The 19,271-nt window shown below is 52.6% G+C and overlaps 1 protein-coding gene across 1 annotated transcript in view; it reads left to right on the plus strand.

The window, feature by feature from the left end:
- The first annotated feature begins 714 nt into the window (after positions 1 to 714).
- The window catches only part of FAM178B (family with sequence similarity 178 member B), a 98,093-nt gene continuing 79,536 nt past the window's right edge, over positions 715 to 19,271 (plus strand). Inside the window, exons 1-6 of the mRNA XM_049856375.1 lie at positions 715 to 760; positions 949 to 1,343; positions 2,518 to 2,646; positions 4,069 to 4,262; positions 9,076 to 9,228; positions 16,385 to 16,490. Of these exons, the coding sequence (XP_049712332.1) occupies positions 715 to 760; positions 949 to 1,343; positions 2,518 to 2,646; positions 4,069 to 4,262; positions 9,076 to 9,228; positions 16,385 to 16,490 (1,023 nt within the window). The remainder of the gene's footprint in view (positions 761 to 948; positions 1,344 to 2,517; positions 2,647 to 4,068; positions 4,263 to 9,075; positions 9,229 to 16,384; positions 16,491 to 19,271) is intronic.

The raw sequence follows: 19,271 nt of genomic DNA on the forward strand, positions 1-19,271 counted from the left end.
ATAGTTCATCCCAGCTGGGGATTGGTGGTTCAGTGGTTAAAGAGCCCAGCTGCTAACCAAAAAACCAGTGGTTCAAATCCACCAGCTGCTCCTTGGAAACCCTGTGGGGCATTTCTACTCTGTCCTATAGGGTTGTGATGAGTCAAATCAACTTGACAGCAGTGAGTTTCATTTCAATGGGTTTACACTGGAGAATACTTGTTAGACAAGCCTCCGTGTCTCTTTAATCACTCATTCGTTCAACAGAAATGTACCGAACCCTTACTCTGTGCTCAGTCTGTGCTGCTGCTGGGAGATGTCAGGGACTAGACAGCCATGTCCCAGCCTTTGGGAGCAAACAGCCTTACAGGGTGGCACTGAACAAGCGAGGCGTGCAGGACATCTCAGAATGCAGCGTTGCTCTCCTTTTCAGCTGAGTTTTGCTGGTTTCAGTTTTATAAAAGCTTTAAAAAGTTTATGCAGTTACACTTGCCTATATCTCTTCCTTGAAATGAGAAGTCATATTGAGTCGCCCTGCTGCCTCAGCAGCTTGATGTTTGTGGTGCCATAATGCTTGATCCTTGGGGGTGAACCTAAAGAAGGAATTCCTTTCTGGGGACAGACGGGCTAGGGCCTCTTCTCTGAGGAAAGCAGGGGTTCAGAACATGTAGCTTTCTTCAGAAAGTTCACCTGACAGATGATTCTTTCCAGGACAAAACTTCCAACAACGTGGAGATGGCCAGGCCGCGGAAGACCCTGCCAGCTCTTCCCCAGGAAGAAGGTAGGCATCCCTCACCTGCACAGGTAGAGCCCTTCTGAGGTTGGAGGCCACAGAGAATTGAAAAATCACGGTGAGGGAGGCCCCTTGCATCCTGCCCATGACCATCCCAAGGGGCCACCTCGCCTTGCTCAGTGTGGCATAGTGGCCAGTTGGGTGATGGGTGACTGCGTGACTCTTCCTGTCCGCAGGTATCCAGGCAGCCACCACCATCCTCTTGCCCACCCTGAAGCACAGCGTCTTTGACCATCCCCTGCATCATGGGCTTCTCCACCCCACCCAACACCTCTGCAGCCCCCCGTCAGCCCCAACTCATGACTCGCCAAAGAAGCCTAAGATGCAGGCATCTGGGGACATGTTCCCCATCGACTGGAGCCCACCACCTGTAGACTTCCTGAACCCAAGGGCACCGCAGGCTGGAGCACAGGTGGGTGCAAGAGGGCCCCAGGGCCTGAGGAACCTGGCCCACCAGCAGCCTGAGGGGTGGAAGCAGAAGTCCCTGGATTCGGATCCTGAAGGGGCCCTGGCCTCCCTGAAGGAGCTGTGCTGGAACATGGCAGGCCCGAGCCAGCACGCTGCATCCCCAGTGTGGGACACCCACACCTCAGTAAGCCAGTGGCCACCCCTTTTTGGCCCCTCCTCCTCGGCCACCTCTCCTTGGCCATCCTCACCCCAACCTCTCTTGGCCCTTAGGCCCTCATGAGTAGGAGCCTGGGCCCCAAGGCTGGGCTGCACCCTTTCCTTTATTTCTGCTCCTAAATCCTGCTAAATGGATGGCTTGGGGGTGTCGCCAGATTTGATGGCACTTCTGTGCAGAGCCCTTCAGGACTTTCACGGGTAAGGTTGAGATTGTGGCCCTGGAGCAAGGAGAGACCTTGGTACTGGGGCCTGGGCTTGGTTAGGCAGAGACTCAGGCTAGTTCTGGTCCAGTGCATCAAGGCTCCTCAGGGGAAACTTCAGCAATGAGCTTCAAGTTGGGAACAAACTACCATTGCCAAGTCGACTGGTAGGGACATTTCAGGGCCCATAGATCTAGAAAATGGAGGCCTGGTGGTTCAGTGGTTAAGAGCTGTGGCTGCTAACCAAAAGGTCAGCAGCTCAAGTCCAACAGCTACTCCTTGGAAACCCTGCAGGGCAGTTTTACTCTGTCCTGTAGGGTTGCTATGAGTCAGAATTGACTCAACAGCAACGGGTTTGGTTTTTTGGGGTTTAGATCCAGAAAATGTACTCCCAAAATGGGGCTTCAATTGTTTGTAATAGCCCAAGATTGGTAATAACCCAACTGTCCAGGGGAACTGGTAAAAAATTATGCTCTAATCATATATAAGAATGCCGTGAAATTTTTTTTTTTTTTTTAAAAAAGCAAGGAATCGCTTTAGAATTGATCGTGAATGATCCTCAGGATACTTTGTTAATTGAACAGAGCAAAGTGCAGGACAGGGTAAATGGTGTGTTACTGTCTGTGTTGGGGGGAATACCATCTCTTACTGTTTGCTAGTCTGTGGGAGCCGTATCTCCGCACGCATGCCGAGCGTGAATACCCGTCACTGTCCACGGAAGGGAGCCGAGTGGCTGGGGATGGAGGCGGGGGGGAGACCTGTTACTGCATGCCTTTCTTATTTTTGGTTTTATAATCACGTAAATGTATTGGCTATTCAGAAAAATAAGATAAACTGAGGGCTTAGTTGAGAATAAATTTTATTCCTTTTTTGCCTTTCTGTCTTTGTCTTTCTTCTCCCTTCCATGTCCCGTTTCTCCAGGTCACCTCTGGGGGCTCAGGAAGCTATGTCAACAGCTTAGATTACTTACTGCAGGAGAAGAGGTGTGTATGGGAAAGGGTCCTTCACGGGGTGGTCAGTTCCATGGGATTTGTGGTAATTTCTGGGGGCGTCCTCTAAGACTCATAGCAAACTGCTGTCAGAGTAAAGTAGCCTGCCCACCCCAGACCCAGAGACCTTCCAGGAGCGTCCTGTACCAATGGGTGGCTTCTCAAAGGCAGAGCACGTCCAGCCCCCAACCATGTTCTAAGCCCTGGTTCCGGTCCTCGCACCACTTTGGCTCCTTTCTGCCCAGTTCGTGCCAGCTTGGGGGAGAATTTTCAACAGGCAGTGACGTGCTTTCAGATGCATTGAGAAAAGATGAGTCTGACTGCGTAGGGAGACGGGGTGAGAACAAGAGGGAAGGAAGAGAGGCGAACGGTTCCAAGGGTCTTGGAGCTGGGCAGAAGGGAAGAGGTGGAGCCCAGGCTGAGCTGGGTCCTGAGAGCGCCGCCCATGTGGCCAGGATGGAGAAGCCTCTGTGGGGAAGAGAAACTCAGAATTGGACATGCGTCATCTGAGGGGTGGGTCACGTGCAAGCGGACTTCATCCAGTCAGCGGCTGGCTAGAAGGATCTGAACTCAAGGCAGAGGCCTGGACTAGAGATGAAATATTTGAGAGCTGAGGACCTGTGGGTGCAGACTGGGTCAGCCCATGAACGGGTACAGACAAGGGCTGGCCAGCCTGAGGGAACCTCAGCAGCCTGAGGGGACAAGGACAGATGAGGCTGTAGGATGGGTCCATGCTGGCTGGGGATTTGCAGACTGGTAGTGGCAGAAGAGTCCAAGCTGTGGCAAGATCATGGTTGGAGCCCCAGGCTGTGGTGTGGGCCTGACAAAAAGGGAAGTGAGGCACTTGGGGAGCTAGTGGGGGAGAATGGAGGCATCTGCTAAAGAGCCCTGATGGTGTAGAGGTTAAGTGTTTGGCTGCTAACTGAAAGGTCGGCAGTTTGAACCTGCCAAGTGGCTCCATGGGAGAAAAATGTGGCAGTCTGCTTCTGTAAGGATTTATAGCCATCGAAACCCTATGGGACAGTTCTACTCTGTCCTCTAGGGTCACTGTGAGCCAGAATCAACTTGACAGTGGTGGCTTTTAGGCTTCCGCTGGTGATGGGGGCAAAGGGTAGGGAGAGTAAGGGGATGACCAAGAGCTGTAGGGCTGCTTGTGGCCACAGACTCAGGAAGTGTGCCAGGGACTCCAAGGAGTCAAAGGCAGTGGGGCCTTTTCTGGTCAGCACGACAAGGCCTGGGAGGAGCAGGAGGGCCAGGCACAGGCATTGGTGTATTAGAAAATGAGAGAATGCCAAAAACCAGGTATACACATTTTTTAAAAGCACGTCTGAAGTTGTGTGATGAAAATAGTTTTCTTTCAGGTCTGTCTGGTCATCTCTGCTCATTTGAAAACAATACAGTACCACCACCCCCTCCTCCAAAAACCTGAGTTTGAGAGCCTCTGTGAAGGGAGGCCAGGGCCCTCTGGCCCACCTGTTCCCAGACCTTGTCCTGTCCATCGGGGCCGCTGCAGCCTATTGATGGGGGTGGGCAAGCAGGGGCAGCCCTAACCCCTGGCTTTGGCTCTCGTTTGCCCCACAGGGAACAGGAACAGGAGAAGCTGCTTCTACAGGACTGTCTTGACCTCAACTCTTTGGATCTTGATGAAGCTGATGTGACTCTCACGCCCGAGCACAGGTGGGGGGAACAGACACAGGTGAGGGGACAAGGGCCCCCAACTCAGGGGCAGAGCCCCAGCACACGCATCTAAAAGTGAAGGGCTGAAGTGTCCACCCACTCTTGGTTTTGGACAGAATGTCAGCCAGCACCTTGGTACCACTTCTGATTCTAAAGCCGCCTCCTTTTCTTAAACCCATGTTCATTTATTGATTCAGGGAGTATTTGATCACTGTGTGTCAGGATCTGGTCTGAGCCACGGAGGACATACAGATGGTAAACCACGGCCTGCTCTGCCCCAATTGTCTGCCCAAGTTTATAGAGCCAGGTCTAGGAAAACTGACTTCACAAGACCACAGTCTGAATGAAAACTGCCATTAAAGGGGAGAATACAGCCCATGTGGCATCTTTGATCTTCCTTGTCTGGGGAAGTGAAGGTGATTCCTGTCAGTGCTGTGTTCTAGGTAAGAGCTCTGCTGGCCCTGGTTTAATTGGGCCGCTGACTGGAGAGAGGGCTGGGTTCATCTGTACCAGAGTCTCAGGGATGCTGGGGAACCGTAGTTAAATCCATTATCAAGGTACTCTGTCACCCACCTGCCTGCCCAGCCATCCATCCGCCCGTCCGCCCACCCCCATCCACCCACACGCCCACCCGCCCCATCCATCCCCCAACCCACCCACCCAGCCACCCGCCCACCCCCCTGCCCACCCAGCCACCCCCCTGCCCACCCAGCCACCCCCCTGCCCACCCAGCCACCCCCCTGCCCACCCAGCCGCCCGCCCACCCCCCCGCCCACCCAGCCAGCGTTTACTGAGTGCCGTGTATGGCTGAACATTTGCCTTTTTCTCAGGTTTTCCTGATAACCATCTCGACTAGAACAGGGCTCAGCAAACTTTCTGTGAACTTTGCAAATAGGTAGCAAATATTTTAGGCTTTGAGAGCCATACAGTCTCGGTCCCTTTGAGAGCCATACAGTCTCGGTCTCAGTGACTTAACTCTGCTGTTGCCATGTGAAAGCAGCCATGGATGATAGAAAAAGAAATAAGCGTGGCTGTGTTCCAGTAAAGCTTTCTTGATAAAAGCAGGTGGTGGGCAGGATTTGGCCCACGGACTGGAGTTTGCTAACCCCTGGCCCAGGTTAGGGGTCCCCCACCCTCCCAGCTGGTACCAGTTTTGACTGTGAAGGTCTGTGTGTGAATGCATTCAGATTCCCGGGGCTGAATAGCCATCTGAGATAGGCAAAAAGAACCTACTTGGACATCGCCCAGGTTGGGCTAGCCTGGGAATTTCTAATGGGGAGATCCAGAGAAAGGGTGCTGTGGATGTCCCACATTGAATTCTGGAAAGACAGTGCTGGTTTTCTATCTGATTCCTCAGGAAGAGCCTGGATGGTTGCATAAAGACTGAATTTAATCAGTGGGCTTAAGTGCTAAAGGCCTCTCACTAGACAAAAGTGGTATTATATGTGATGAGGCCAGTTTTCTAAGTCGGGACTCAGGGATTTGGTTTCCAGGTTCTCTACTCACTGGATAGCCTTGAAATTAAATTTCTTAAAAACCCTTTAGAATCTCCGTAACAAGAATAATTATTCTAGTTCTATACTCTTCTGCTGAGTACATTCAGGAAGGCAAGGCTTGGGTGTTTTGAAATTCTCTACAGAAAGTGAGTTATCTGTGCAACCAGGTTAAGATAGAAGGCGTTTCTTGCTTTGAAATCACTGGTAGTCTTCTGGGCATGTGACGTTTTGAAGTGGTAGCTTGAGAAAGCCTTTTTGACAGCAGAGACTTTTTTCCTTAGCCACTTTGAGGTGGTTGTTTTGATGTGGGATCATTTTGATGGGACTGTTCAGCTTTCTGCTTTAAAGAAAAAAAAAGCGCTCACTGATGTACAAAGCCTACAGCCTCTTCCACCCCAAGTGACGCCAGACTGCTGTACAAAGCCTCCAGCCTCTTCTACCCCGAGTGATGCCAGGGATGGAGCAGGAGGCCAGGGGAGGGGTGTGGGTCCGGGAAGGGGTGAGGCTGGGGGGTCAGCTGGTCACCATTGGTCAGACAAGCCACATGTGACAGGGAGTCATGTGTTTGCCACAGCTGCCCGTCTTAGAAAGGACCACCGATCATTTTAAGCAGGGTATCTGTCACGCTGTAGGAATTTGCTTGTGCCGTAAATGGACAACATCCTAAGTTCTCTGTTTCTTAAAGTTGAAAGACCTTCTGTGTGTGCTGGCGGTGAGGAGGTACTTAAACCACAATATCGTCCCTTATCCTCAGCTCAGGCCGCACAGGAACTCTTCAGTTAGATGTGTAAGAGTCATCTCCGGACTCCTAATAAAGCTCATACATTCCACTTAACATCACAGAGTCCCTTTGAAGGATAGCCTGAGGAACAGGGCTGAGGCCCCCTTACAGATGAGCCTAGTTCTTACAGACTTTTAATAATTTGTGCATTTTTTTTCCTAATTATAAAAGCAACATGAGAAGCAATAGATGCTCAGAGAACTCAAATGGCAAAGAAATTAATGAAACCAAGAATTATTTTACCATTTACGTGGCCATTTGCTGAGGCTGCTTCCTAAGGACTGCAGGACCAGAACCTCCCAGCTTTCTGTCATTTTTTGTGTGTGTGGTAAATATATACGTAACATAACATTTGCCATTTCGGCAGTCTTCACATGTACGGTTCAGTGGCATTGGTCACGTTTGTGGTCTTCACATGTGTGGTTCAGTGGTGTTAGTCATGTTTGTGGTCTTTACATGTGCAGTTCAGTGCCGTTAGTCATTTTTGTGGTCTTTACATGTATGGTTCAGCGGCATTAGTCACGTTTGTAGTCTTTACATGTGCGGTTCAGTGGCATTAGTCATGTTTGTGGTCTTCACATGTGTGGTTCAGTGGTGTTAGTCATGTTTGTGGTCTTCACATGTACGGTTCAGTGGTGTTAGTCAGGTTTGTGGTCTTCACATGTATGGTTCAGTGGCATTAGTCATGTTTGTGGTCTTTACATGTGTGGTTCAGTGGCATTAGTCATGTTTGTGGCCTTCACATGTATGGTTCAGTGGCATTAGTCATGTTTGTGGTCTTCACATGTGTGGTTCAGTGGTGCTAGTCATGTTTGTGGTCTTTACACGTGTGGTTCAGTGGCACTAGTCATGTTTGTGGTCTTCACATGTATGCTTCAGTGGCGATAGTCATGTTTGTGGTCTTCAGATGTATGGTTCAGTGGTATGAGTCATGTTTGTGGTCTTGTTCAGCCATCACCCTTACCCGTTCCCAAGTTTTCCAATCACCCATAGGAGCCCAGGGTCCCCTAAGCATTGAGTCCTCCTCTTCCTCTCCCTCCTGCCCAGTTGTGCCATTTACTCCTCCTGGCCACCCTGTGAAGTCAGTCATGCCTTACCTTGATCACTTGGCCAGAGATCAAGACAGGTTCCGGCCGACTGGCCAGTGGGTCGCTGGCTTCACAGCTTCACCCCCAGAACTCGAGGTGCCGGATCCCAACGGGAGCCTCGAAGGCTGCTCCTCCTTTGTCTTCACTGAGTGACAGTGGGCCCAGCTGGGAAGCAGAAATGGGCCCTCTTCTGCTGAGAGGAGGCCAGCCAGTGGCTTAGCCTGTTTGACTTTGTTGCTGTTGTTGTTGTTAAATGCACGTCCTGCTGAACAGAATCAAGCAGAACACACTTGTACGAAGTAAACAGGAAATGTCTGCTTTCACACCTCCCTCCCCCAAATCCTGTTCCCCAGGGGTAACCCCATATCATAGTTGGGAGTACCTTTCCAGACACATACGTGTGTGGGTGTTGTGAGTGGGCACATATGTCTGTGTGTGAGTATGGAACACACAAATGTGTGCACACACACGTACTCTTCTGCGACATGCTGTTTCCGGCCAGCGTTCTGCCGTGGCCAGTGCCCATGTCAGGCTCTCGTCCTGATGGGAGTTACCTCGTACTTTGGACTCATCTTCACTGCCCCCCATTTCCTGTCTCCTCCTAAATTGGCCATCGAGTCCTAAAAATTTTTATGCTCCTCAGTACCTTCTTCACCCTGTTCCTTCCTGCCAGTGGGCCCAACTCAGACCTGCTAAGTCAGCTCTCTGATCAGGGAAGGGCCGGGGAATCTGCATTTTAGTGAGCTCCTGGGTGGTCTTCATTATCACTAAAGCCTGAGGCTGCTCGCCAAGAGGAAGCATCCGGCTCCCTGGTCAGGCATTTGAGATGCCCCGTGAGCTGTCACCCTCTGTCCCACAGCCTGGCCCCTGCCCTCCCTGAGCTTGCCTGACACACCCTGCCCTTCTGTGGGTCTGTGCTTCTGCCTTTGCTGCCTCCTTCCCCCCACTGGCTGCACTGAGCACTTCTCTCCTGTGCCCCTGCCCCACCCTATAGGCAGCTTTGTGGATTTACTTAGCAGACAGAATCCCAGGGATTTCAGCTTTCAAAGGGCAGCCCACACCTGGCACATAGTAGGCACTCAGTAGAAGTTTGAACTGAACCAGTGGGTCTGGGACTGGGCTCCTGGCCTAATGCCCTGGTTGGAGGGGTTGGGGTGTGCTGACAAGGGATGAGGGCACAGTGGAGGGCACCCTCTTAGTCTTAGTCTGATGGGCTCTTCCTCCAACAGCAGGTGGCGCTGTCCGCCCTGGGCGTCCCTACACCGGGACTGTCAAGGGCAGGCAAGCAGGCAATACCTGTCTCTTCTGAAGCCCTTTGGCTCTGGGGTTGGGGATGTGGTGCCCACTGCTCTCTGAAGGGGCAGCCACCTGACCTCTCCTGGGCCCCCTTCCAAGCTGCAAAGCCAGGAGCCCTGCTGATGTGGCATCTCCTGACTCTGCTTTGCCAGGATGCTGGTGGAGAAGTTCTCTGTGTCGCAGCAGGTCATCCCACAGGTCCACCCGGGGGAGGCCGTGTTTCTGCCCACGTGTCACCCTCAGCCGCACGTCCTGGACTGTTCACAACTAAAACCTTGCAGCCACCTCGAAGGGCTGTTCCTCAGGTACGTGTGCTCATGGGCCCAGGGATAGGGCGACCCCACACAAGGAAACCCAAAACCGTGTTATTGGCCAGTTGGAGTACATTTGTCTACTTTTAGGGCTGTAGATAAAAAAGTCATACGTGTCTACTTATAGCATTTAGTTTACCAGTTTAGGTGCACGTACTAAATATCCTACGTTATATCAAATATTAAATCATTTATTTATGAGATGGCTGCCCACAGGGAGCTTAAGTCAGTGCTCTGCCAGGATCACAGGCTGAGAGGATGGCGAAGGGGCTGCCCTCCCCCGTGGTGAGCACAGAGGGAGGCAGCCTCTGCCGTCTGTTCCTGCCTCGTCAGGGCTTGAGTGCAGGAGTGTTGTGCTCTCATCCAGCGACTCAGGGCATGCTTACGTCTACTTCATTAATTCTCTTGTTGTTGTTGGGTGCCACTGAGCTGATTCTGACTTATAGCAACCCCGTGTGGCAGAGTAGAACTGCCCCATAGGGTCTTCGGGCCGTAATCTTCACGGAAGCAGGTAGCCAGGTCTTCTGTCCCGTGGAGCAGCTGGTGGCAGCTGAGCGTTTTACCGTTGTGTCTCCAGAGCTCCTTTTATGCGTTCTGAATCCACCGTGTTCTGTAACATAAAGAGAACTCTAGGCACTTTAATGTGTTTCCTTTAAAACTTACTGTGGAAACCCTCAGACACGAAGAGACGCAGAGGGGACGGCGTAATGTACTTTGATGGACGATCACCCAGCCTCAACCACGATCAACCCAGGGCCCAGCCAGTCTTTTCTCATCTGTAGCCCTGCCCACCGACCCCATCTGCCTGCCCACGCACCCCCGGGATTAATTTTAAACAAATCTCGTGCTCGATGATTTAATCTGTGATTATTTCAGTTTGCCGCTCTGAAAGATAAGACTCCGTTTTCAGATACATCAGTGCTGATGGTATAATAGCAATTCCTTAGTGTCAGTGATGCAGCCGATGCTCACATTTCCTCATGTGTCTTTCTGTGTTTTCTATCAGTGATGTGAAAAAAAAAAAAAAAAACTAAATAAGGCCCACAGATTGCAGTCAAACGGTAATAACGTCACTGACAGAGTAACGTCGCACTGCTCTGGTGCTTCAGCGCTTGTCACTTGTCTTCATTCTTTTTTGACATACAGCTTATTTCCAACCTTTCCCTGCTGTAAACAACATGGTGGAGAATGTTCCATGCATAAATATTTGTCTGGAGGTCCAGATGATATTCCTTGACGTGAAATTATTGGGTCTGAGTATATGAACGTTGTAAGGGCTTATGTTGCCAAATCGATGCATTGGAATTATGGTATTGGTGAAGAATATTGAATATACCACAAACTGCCAGAAGAATGAACAAATCTGTCTTGCAAGAAGTACAGCCAGGATGCTCCTTAGAAGTGAGGATGGCGAGACTTCATCTTATGTACTTCGAACATGTTATCAGGAGGGATCAGTCCCTGGAGAAGGACGTCACGCTTGGTAAAGTACGGGATCAGCAAAAAAGAGAAAGACCCTCAACGAGACAGATTGACACAGGGGCTGCAACAGTGGGCTCAGACATAGTAGCAGTTATGAGGATGGCGCAGGACCAGGCAGTGTTTCAGTCTGTCGTACATCGGGTCGCTATGAGTCGGGACCAACTTGACAGCATCTAACAACACTATTGCCAAATTGAGAAGGTATCTAATCAAAAGGTAATAGAAAGGGTGGGGAGGATAAATGAAGGGAAAAGAAAGGAGATAGTGGAAATGGGAAGGGGAGGGACAAAGAAAGAGCTGGAAAGAAGGCGAGAAGAGAGAGGAGAAAGGAAGGCGTTTTCTGCGCTGGTCTGGCCTCTTGGTTTGTGCTAACAGCACATTTTCCTTTACCGACTTGATGGAGGAGCAGGCACTGCTTGACAGACGAGGTGGCCTGTGGAGCGGTGACCTGGGATCAGAGTGGCCCAGCCAGAAGGGGCCAGGTGGCTGCCCGGCTTCCGTGGAGTGAGAAGTTCAGACCCTCCTCCAGCAAATACGATAACGACTACGGTGGGAGGTAGTGGTGCTCCTGCCTAAGCTCCGTTGCTTTGGGGACTCCTGCAGCTTTCTGGAAGAGTGCCCTCCGTGCTACTCACAGTCGGGGACTCCTGCCAGGCAGTGGGGAAGGGCCACTTTGACTTTGTGAAGGTTAGAATTTTATTTCCTGTTGGTGCCAAGGACAAGTCCAGACACAAGAGGCAGTACTGGCTGCTGAATAATAATCCTGGTGCGTCCAGCCTGAAACGTGAAAATTAAGAATAAAAGGTTATTAGATCTTTTAAAAAAATCAGTCGATTCAGTTTCCTGCCATACAAAAAGTTAACACTTTGTGAGATCACAGGCAAGTTTATTTTCCAGATTTTCTACAGTGAACACATACCGTGTTTATCATTAGGGAATAAAGGAGTGAGCGCTGTTTGTTTTTAACCACCTCTTGAAGTAGATTGACTTCTCTTCACCCTTTTGTGAAGAGGAAATTCTTGGCACAGATTAAGCAAGCTGCATTTGTCTCAGACCACAGAGCAGCCGGGAGAGGCTGACCCGGTTCCGAGGGAGCTCCAGGCGGCATCTTGCTGGAATGGCCCTCGGTGGTTTTCTGTGCGAGGATGCTTCTGCCCAGGGCCACAGAGGTGAGAGTGACGGTGATGGTCAGGACCCCCTCTCATTCATCATGGACTGCACGTGTAACCTCATAGCAGTTCCCTGGGCCCCAAGTCACATGCCTTTGTGACCGCTGTTGGTACCAGCGACTTCCTCCTGCCTGGACTGCACCTCAGAAGGAAACCAAACCTTCCCGAGTAGAACAGCTTTGGGAGCAACGCCCACACACCGCCTCTTCCACAGGAAGCGGAGAGATTGCCTGCTGAATTATTCGTGGCCCCCAGGCCCCCTGCTGTGCTCACTGCCAGCAGACGCTGGGCTGCAGAAATGCCCCTGTGTGGGAGTGTCAGAATGCACATTTGTCCACCCTGTGTTCCCGGCCCCGGGCAGGTGCATCTGCCACTATTGGGGTGCAGGGCTGGGTGTGCCCCGAGGAACCCGAGTCCCACACACAGCACAGGTGCGCCCCCGTGGAGACTGAGCCGGCAGGCGAAAGCAGGTGGTGGGTGTGTCAGAGCCGCGTCAGCAAGAAATGACTCATAGCGACCCTGTAGGACAGAGTAGAACTGCCCCATAGGGTTTCCAAGAAGCAGCTGGCAGATTTGAATGGCTGACCTTTTAGTTAGCAGCGGTAGCTCTTAACCACTGAGCAGCCACCCTTTAGCTCTTTGAAACAGGGGTGGAATAAATCCAGCCTCTAGGGAGCGTGGATGGGGCTGGGCTGCCCACCTGGCCGCAACCGGCCTGAAAGCAGTGAGCCAATGGAAGCAGCTGAGTGGGGTTTTGCTGGGCGTGATGAAGGTGTTAGCCAGGGAGCAGGTCCTGAGGATCCCTGGGTTCCGGTGGGGGTGGTTCTTGTATGTCTTTAAACAAAGGAAAGAGAGGAAACGAAGATGGTGAGCAGCAGGGAAAGCTTTGACCTTTCTTTGTTTCTGTTCTGCTCCGACATTCTCTTGAAACCTTCGTTTGAATAACTCGGCAAATGTGCAGAAATTGATCCTGTATAAGTAACTACGTGGGTGCCGATGCCTCTGCCAGTGTTTGGGATTCCCAAGGCATTTAGAGACTGCCTGCTGGGACAGCTGCCCGTGAGACAGATGAGGAGGTAGAGGCTAGAAGAATCTTTATTTGAACGTTGCCAGGAACAGCCATTGCAAGGACGAGGCCGGGGCTCTGCTCCAGAAGCCCGACACGCTGAACCAAGCTAGTTCCTTCTTTGGTTTTCTACTCGTTTTGTATGTTTTCCCTTTTGGGCTCATTTCCTCCCCTCCCTTCCTTCTCCTCCTGTGGGTAGGAGGGGTAGAAGCAGACATCTGCCCTGTGTCATTGTGATAACGGTTGGGGATTAGCAGTGTCTGATTGTGGCTGCTCTAGTCACCTTCCCAAGCAAAGGACCCAGGCTCCCAAAGAGACCTTCCCTGTGCTGGGATGATCAGGGCTGACAGCTGACAGCTGGGCCCGCCTGGCACCCACTGCTGATGAAGTCTCTGCTCCTCCCGTCTCACTCCAGGCCCCCCCGCCCCCCCCACCACATTTCCAGGATATGTAGGGACCCTTAGCCTGCTGGCTTTACTGCAGGAAAAGGCCCACACCCTGATATCTTGTCAGTGTTGTTGATTTATGGCCCTGATGTCGGTTTTTGTAAATCTAATATTATCAGGAGGGATGAGTCCCTGGAGGACATCATGCTTGGTAAAGTAGAGGGTCAGTGAAAAGGAGGAAGACCCTCAGCGAGATGGATTGACACAGTGGCTGCAACAATGGGCTCAAACACAGCAACGATTGTGAAAATGGCACAGGACTGGGCAGTGTTTCGTTCTTTTGTACGTAGAGTCACTGTGAGCTGGAACCAACTTGATGGCACCTGACAACAAAAACAGTGGTTAATTCTACAATCTAAGTGTTTGAGTTTTCGCCAGCCCCTCCCCCCAGAGCCCCCAGGCCCACTTTTCCACCAGGCCCCTCCTCCTAGGTGCTGCTGGGGGTACGCTCCTCCCTGCCCCAGAGACTGAGCGGCTTCTGCACGTGTGGCCCGTCCTCTTGGCCAAGCCCAAGGTTACCTTATGCGGCTGGCCTTGTCTCTTCCCCTGGACCGTGTGAAAGCGCTCGCGGTTCAGCTGAGGTGAGGCAGCACGATTCTGGTGCTGAGCAGACGCTCCTGGCTTGTGACAGAGCCTGCAGAAGAGACTGCTCGCATCTCTTCTAGCCCTAGACAAAGAATTCCTTGAAAGCCAGTGACTTCAAGGCAGAGCAGGGATGTGCCCTTTCTCCTATCTCTTGCTCCTGGTGTTGCAGCCGAAATCTCACTCCACAACAGTGAACTCAGAGACAGATCCCTTCTCTGGCAGAAACTGCTCTCAGGCCAGCATAGCAGAAGGGAGGCACTGGCAGGGAGGGGTGTTTCTCCCCCGAGCGCAGCAGTTGGCAGTGTGTTGATCTGAGCCAACAGGGGCTTGTACAATCAGTTCCCCCACCGAGAAGCTGGCTGCATGCCCTCCGACCAGAATGCCAGAGCACGTCTCTCCGTAGAACCCCTGGAGCACCAGCCTCCTGGCCACAGGACCGCTGGCAGGGTCACTGCCCGTTTGAGAGGTCCCCCACACTTTGTCTGCTTGGGGATTGTCTGCTTCCTGGGTGCTGTGTGCTTGCTTTAGCCATGCTTCTTGGTACACGCCCTCAGGGTCAGCCTGTGAGCACGTGTCCCCGCGGACATCCGTGCGTCCAGGCACGTGGGGTGGAGGAGGGTGTGCCAGCAGCCCTGGAGCGCACGTGTGTTTGCATGTACAAACAGAGGGCTGTGTTAGAGGAGTGAACGCCACCGCAGCAGGAACAAAGCTGCTTTCTTCTCTGAACTTAAAATATTTAGGGGGAAAAAAGTACAGTTTGTAAACTGCCTGGACATCCTCAGAGAGACAGCAGCTTGGCTTGGGGGAAAATCTCTGTTTGGGAGCATTCTGTCCCTGGTGGAATAAAACATGATGTCCTTTAAAAAAGGAAAGAAGAAGGGAGGGGAAGATGATGGGGCTGGCAGAGGAGATTTCTATCTGGGGTCATGACTGCAATCTGAATTGTTCTTTGCATGGATTGGACATTAAAAAGAAGAACGGACATGAAACTACTTGTTCCTTTCCTGGAATCCGTACTGTCTTTAGGACAGATCTAGAGTGAGGGCAAAAGAGTACTCACAAAACAGACAGGAGAAGAACCCTACCCCAAACCCAGTGGCTCCAGGGATGGCCAGGAGTGCCGGCAGGGGTGGGGGGGTTGGTGAGAAAGTCCAGCAAACCCCTCTAAAATGACTTTCGAAGCATCTTTCACCAGAGGTCCTGAAACCACATGGAATAGTCTAGCTCCTCACCCTGCAAGTCAGGCTGTCCTCCACAGCTGGCGATCAAAGTGTGGCGCCTTTCCATGTCAGCAGTTTGATTTTTTTTTTTTAATTGTGGCAAAATACGTAACATTTACCAGTTCATGCATTTTTACGTGTACGATTCAGTGACATTAATTACATCTGCCTGGTTGTGTGACCAGCCCCACTATCCATTCCCAAATTTTTAGCAGTCTGACTTTGAGAGCCCCTATTAGAAGGAAACCAGGGCTCCTGGCACGGAGGTTAAAATGCCCAGCTGCTAACCAGAAGGTTGGTGGCTCAAACCCACCAGCAACTCTGTGGGAGGAAGATGTGGTAGTCTGCTTCTGTAAAGATTTCAGCCCTGGAAACCCTGACCTCCAGGGTTGTTGTGAGTCGGAGTCAACTCTACGCCAGCGGGTTGGTTTGGTTGGCTTTGTTAGACAGGAGAGGTGCAGTGAGATGTCCTGACAGAAAAGCCGCTTGTGGCCCCGGCTGTGTGAGGAGCCCAGGCCCTGCTACCTGTCGGTTCTGGGACAATTGCTGCTCAGATGGCTTCCGAAGAATCCGTATGGAATCCTCATTTGCTGTTTCCTTCCCAGAACTTCCCCGTTCTGGGCCCCTTTCTGTTATTTCCCCATCTTCTTGGGTGTCCCATTTGTTTTGGAAAAATACAGGCTGCAGCAGAAATGCTCTGTGTAACCAGACCCCAGGCGCAGGCTGTGGCCCAGGTGGCAGTCCTGCCTGCCTGTGCGGCCCGGAGCCGGCTGTGAAGAGGCTAACTCCTGGGCTCTCCCCACCTGGCCTGGGGTCCTTTTGTGATCCTGGTACAAACCTCACTTCCCCCCTGCCAAATGGAAGAGACAAAACGTGTTACCCAGTCATGTGCTCAGGACACCTTGCAGCACGTTCGTGGGAGGCACGAGGGAAAAGCAGCTGATTCTGGGGACGGTGGTTCTCCTCGCAGCGCCTGGCCTCCAAGGCCCTAAAAGCGTTTTTGTCAATCCTAACCCCGAAGGGCTTCCTGGCGTCCTGGTGACGCTGAACGATGAGAATCTCCTGCAGCTTCAGGGGGCCAGGATGCAGAGTGGTCTCTGTGAGCAGAGGCTGCTGACCATGGGCAGGGCAGGTGGCAGGGCCTGGAGTCCACCCCTAACCTCACCTGCTCTGTCCCCACAGCTCCCCACCGGCCCAGCAGCTGTCCTTCCTCCACAGGGGCCTCCTGAGCAACCTCTACCTGCACAGGCCCGACTGCCCGGTCCCCCTGCTCCAGTGGCTGTTCCAGGTGAGGAGCGCAGACCCGCCACTAGGTGGCGAAGCATTCCAGCCTGATAGCCCTGCAGGTCCCCGCTGGCAGCACCAGGGGGCGGAGCATTCCAGCCTGATAGCCCTGCAGGTCCCCGCTGGCAGCACTAGGGGGCGGGGCATTCCAGCCTGATAGCCCTGCAGGTCCCCGCTGGCAGCTGGCAGGAAGGGCTGCACACTTCACCTCTTCTTGCCTTGGGTGCTTATCCCAGACTTGAGCGGAAGGAGTAATGCTTACCGAGCACTGATCCTTGTAGGGGGGGGGTCTCACAGCACTGGCACCGAGCCAGGAGCCTCTGCTTCCCCCCAGGGCGTGTTGCCATGAGGGGTTTGCTGGCCTTCTAAGCTTTCTAAGGGGCCTGGCACTCCAAGTAGACTTGCAGTCTAATCTCAGTGATCTCATCCCTGCCACTTTGTCAGTGCTTCCTTTATGTCAGAGCTCATCTCTCTGACAGTCTCAGTTCCTGGCCCCTACTCCTCATCCCATGAGCAGGGGAGTGGTGCTCTGGGCCCCTGCAGCCCTGCAATGATGGCGGAATGGGGACCCTCATGAATTTGGAAAAGCCTAGAAGAGCTGCACCATTTGCCCCAGTTTATTCCGTCCTGGTTGCTGCCGGCACTTTTAGCCTTGGGGGAACCCGTAGTCTGCCCGGGGTTTGAGACCTTTGTCATAGAATGACAGAAGCTGGCAGGGATCACCAAGGCACCAGCTGCTATGATTTGAACGCAAGGCATGAGGATGCTGGCCTTGACCCCCATCCAGGAACCTCCCTGCCTGGGGATGGGCAAGTCGCAAGTCCTGGCTGGTACTGTTCCTGCCAGTTGGAGCCTGGACCACAGCTGTAAATTGGAGCCACCATCCCAGGCAGATTATTCAAGGGAGTCAGCCTTGGCAGGCTGGCCGCCTTCTGGAAGAGCCCTCTGGGGCTCTCCTCCTTCCTTTGGGGTCCTTCCTACTGCCTCACCCTGCCCCAGGGGAAGAAGGCGTCCTCAGCTCTTGGGGCCCTCTCGTGGTTCTTGCTCTTGCCCCTCCTCTCAGCGTGGCAGGGTCCTGGGTGAGTAACAGGGAACAGTGCAGCCATTATTCTTTGTCCCCGGCACTGCTGCTTCTCTTTGCTCCTTGCACAGTCTGTGACAGAATGCACAATAGGGCATTGGGAGGCACAGAGGTCAGCCGAGACTCGCCCACAGAGAGTCCTTGTCTGACCCTGACATGGCGTGGGCGCCTCCTCTGCTGGTCGGTCTCTGTGAGGGGTGGGTGAGCCTTCCCTGCTGCCCCTTCCCACCTCCAAGCTGCTGTAGAACCAGGAGTCCAGGACCGAACTCTGAGTCAGATGGTCCAGGTTTGAACTTTGTCTCTGCCACTTACTAGCTGTGCGTGGCCTGGGGCAAGCTCCTTAAAGTCACCACTGTACCTCAGTTTCTTACTTTGTTAACTGGGTCCCTTAGTACCACCTAAGGGTTGGCTGACTAGTCCTGTAATTGTCCTTGTGGTCCTCCCACAGCTCTGCTCAGGGCCTGGGCTAGCACAGAGGCTTCAGTTCACTCTCTTCAGGAAGAAGAAACGAATGTTCCTCCGTCCCCCACGACTAAAGCCAGATCAGTTAAGGGGTGTACTTGGCTTTGGGAGCCTCATGGACGGACTCTGCCCAGTGTCTCTGGGGCAGGGGTAGAGGAGGGGCCTGATAGCTACCAAGCTCAGTGACTGTGCACAGGCCTTAGCAAGAATGAACCCTAAAAGTTCACTTCTGAGGTTTTGGTTTTTTTGAAACTTAGAATATGTTTTGCCATAATAGCAGTGATACTTGTTCATTCTTTCATTCATTCATTCATCAGACCTGAATCCTTTACAGTTGTTCCACAGTGAGGCAAGAGGTCCAGGCCTTTGGACCCTAGCAATGACCAGTTATCAGATGCAGTCTGCACTTGGGGAGGGGCCGTGACCTTGGGCAAGATACCTCCTTTCCTCCTAGGGTAATGCCCACAGAGAGGGGATGAGAGCCTCAGACCTGAAAAGGGGTGCGGACCACTGCTTCCACTCTACCTGGTCGGCAACCTCCCACTCCTCCTGACCCCAGCGGGAAGTACAGGTGGTTATACGCCCAGCTGGCACACCCTGGGATAGCATCGCCCACTGTGTACAGGAGTGGTGCTGCCAAGGTGCTTGGCCCTCCTCTGAGGCCTGGCCTTGTCTGTGTGTCCCTCGACGGGATGGCAGTAGTGGGGAGGTGCTGTCCCATTGCTCATGCCATGCTGTATTCTTTCCACATCCTAAATCCCCAGTATGACCCTGGCCTCAAGGGGTATCCAAACAAGGATCCCAGTGATCTCGAGTCAGGGGGTGAGCCCCCACGTTGCGTGAGGGGGTGCGTTCTGCCCCAGGGACCTCCCTGAGCTGGTGGTGTTAGACAACCATAAGTTAAGAGGCTGCCCTGGCAACAATGCAAGGATCACGGAGGGGGGCTGACCCTGCCATTGTCAGCTGACCATGGTCAGTACTTGTGAGCTCACTCTCCCCCGATGCTGGCCCAGCCCCGGAAGGCATGGTGTGACCGCACAGAGTGAGGGGCAGAAGGACCAGGACTCCCACCCTGGGAGGTGAATGGAGTAGGAGGAAACAAAGATGGTGTCAAATCACAGTGACCTAGGCTTGAGTTCTGGCTTGACTGCTTTTATTAGCTGTGTCACCTTGGGGAAGTTTCTTCATCTCTCAGTTTGGTTCCCTCGTCTGTAAAATGGGAATAATGTTACCCTTCTACCT

This window comes from Elephas maximus, chromosome 17, assembly GCF_024166365.1.
Source record: "Elephas maximus indicus isolate mEleMax1 chromosome 17, mEleMax1 primary haplotype, whole genome shotgun sequence".
NCBI classification, from domain to species: domain Eukaryota; kingdom Metazoa; phylum Chordata; class Mammalia; order Proboscidea; family Elephantidae; genus Elephas; species Elephas maximus.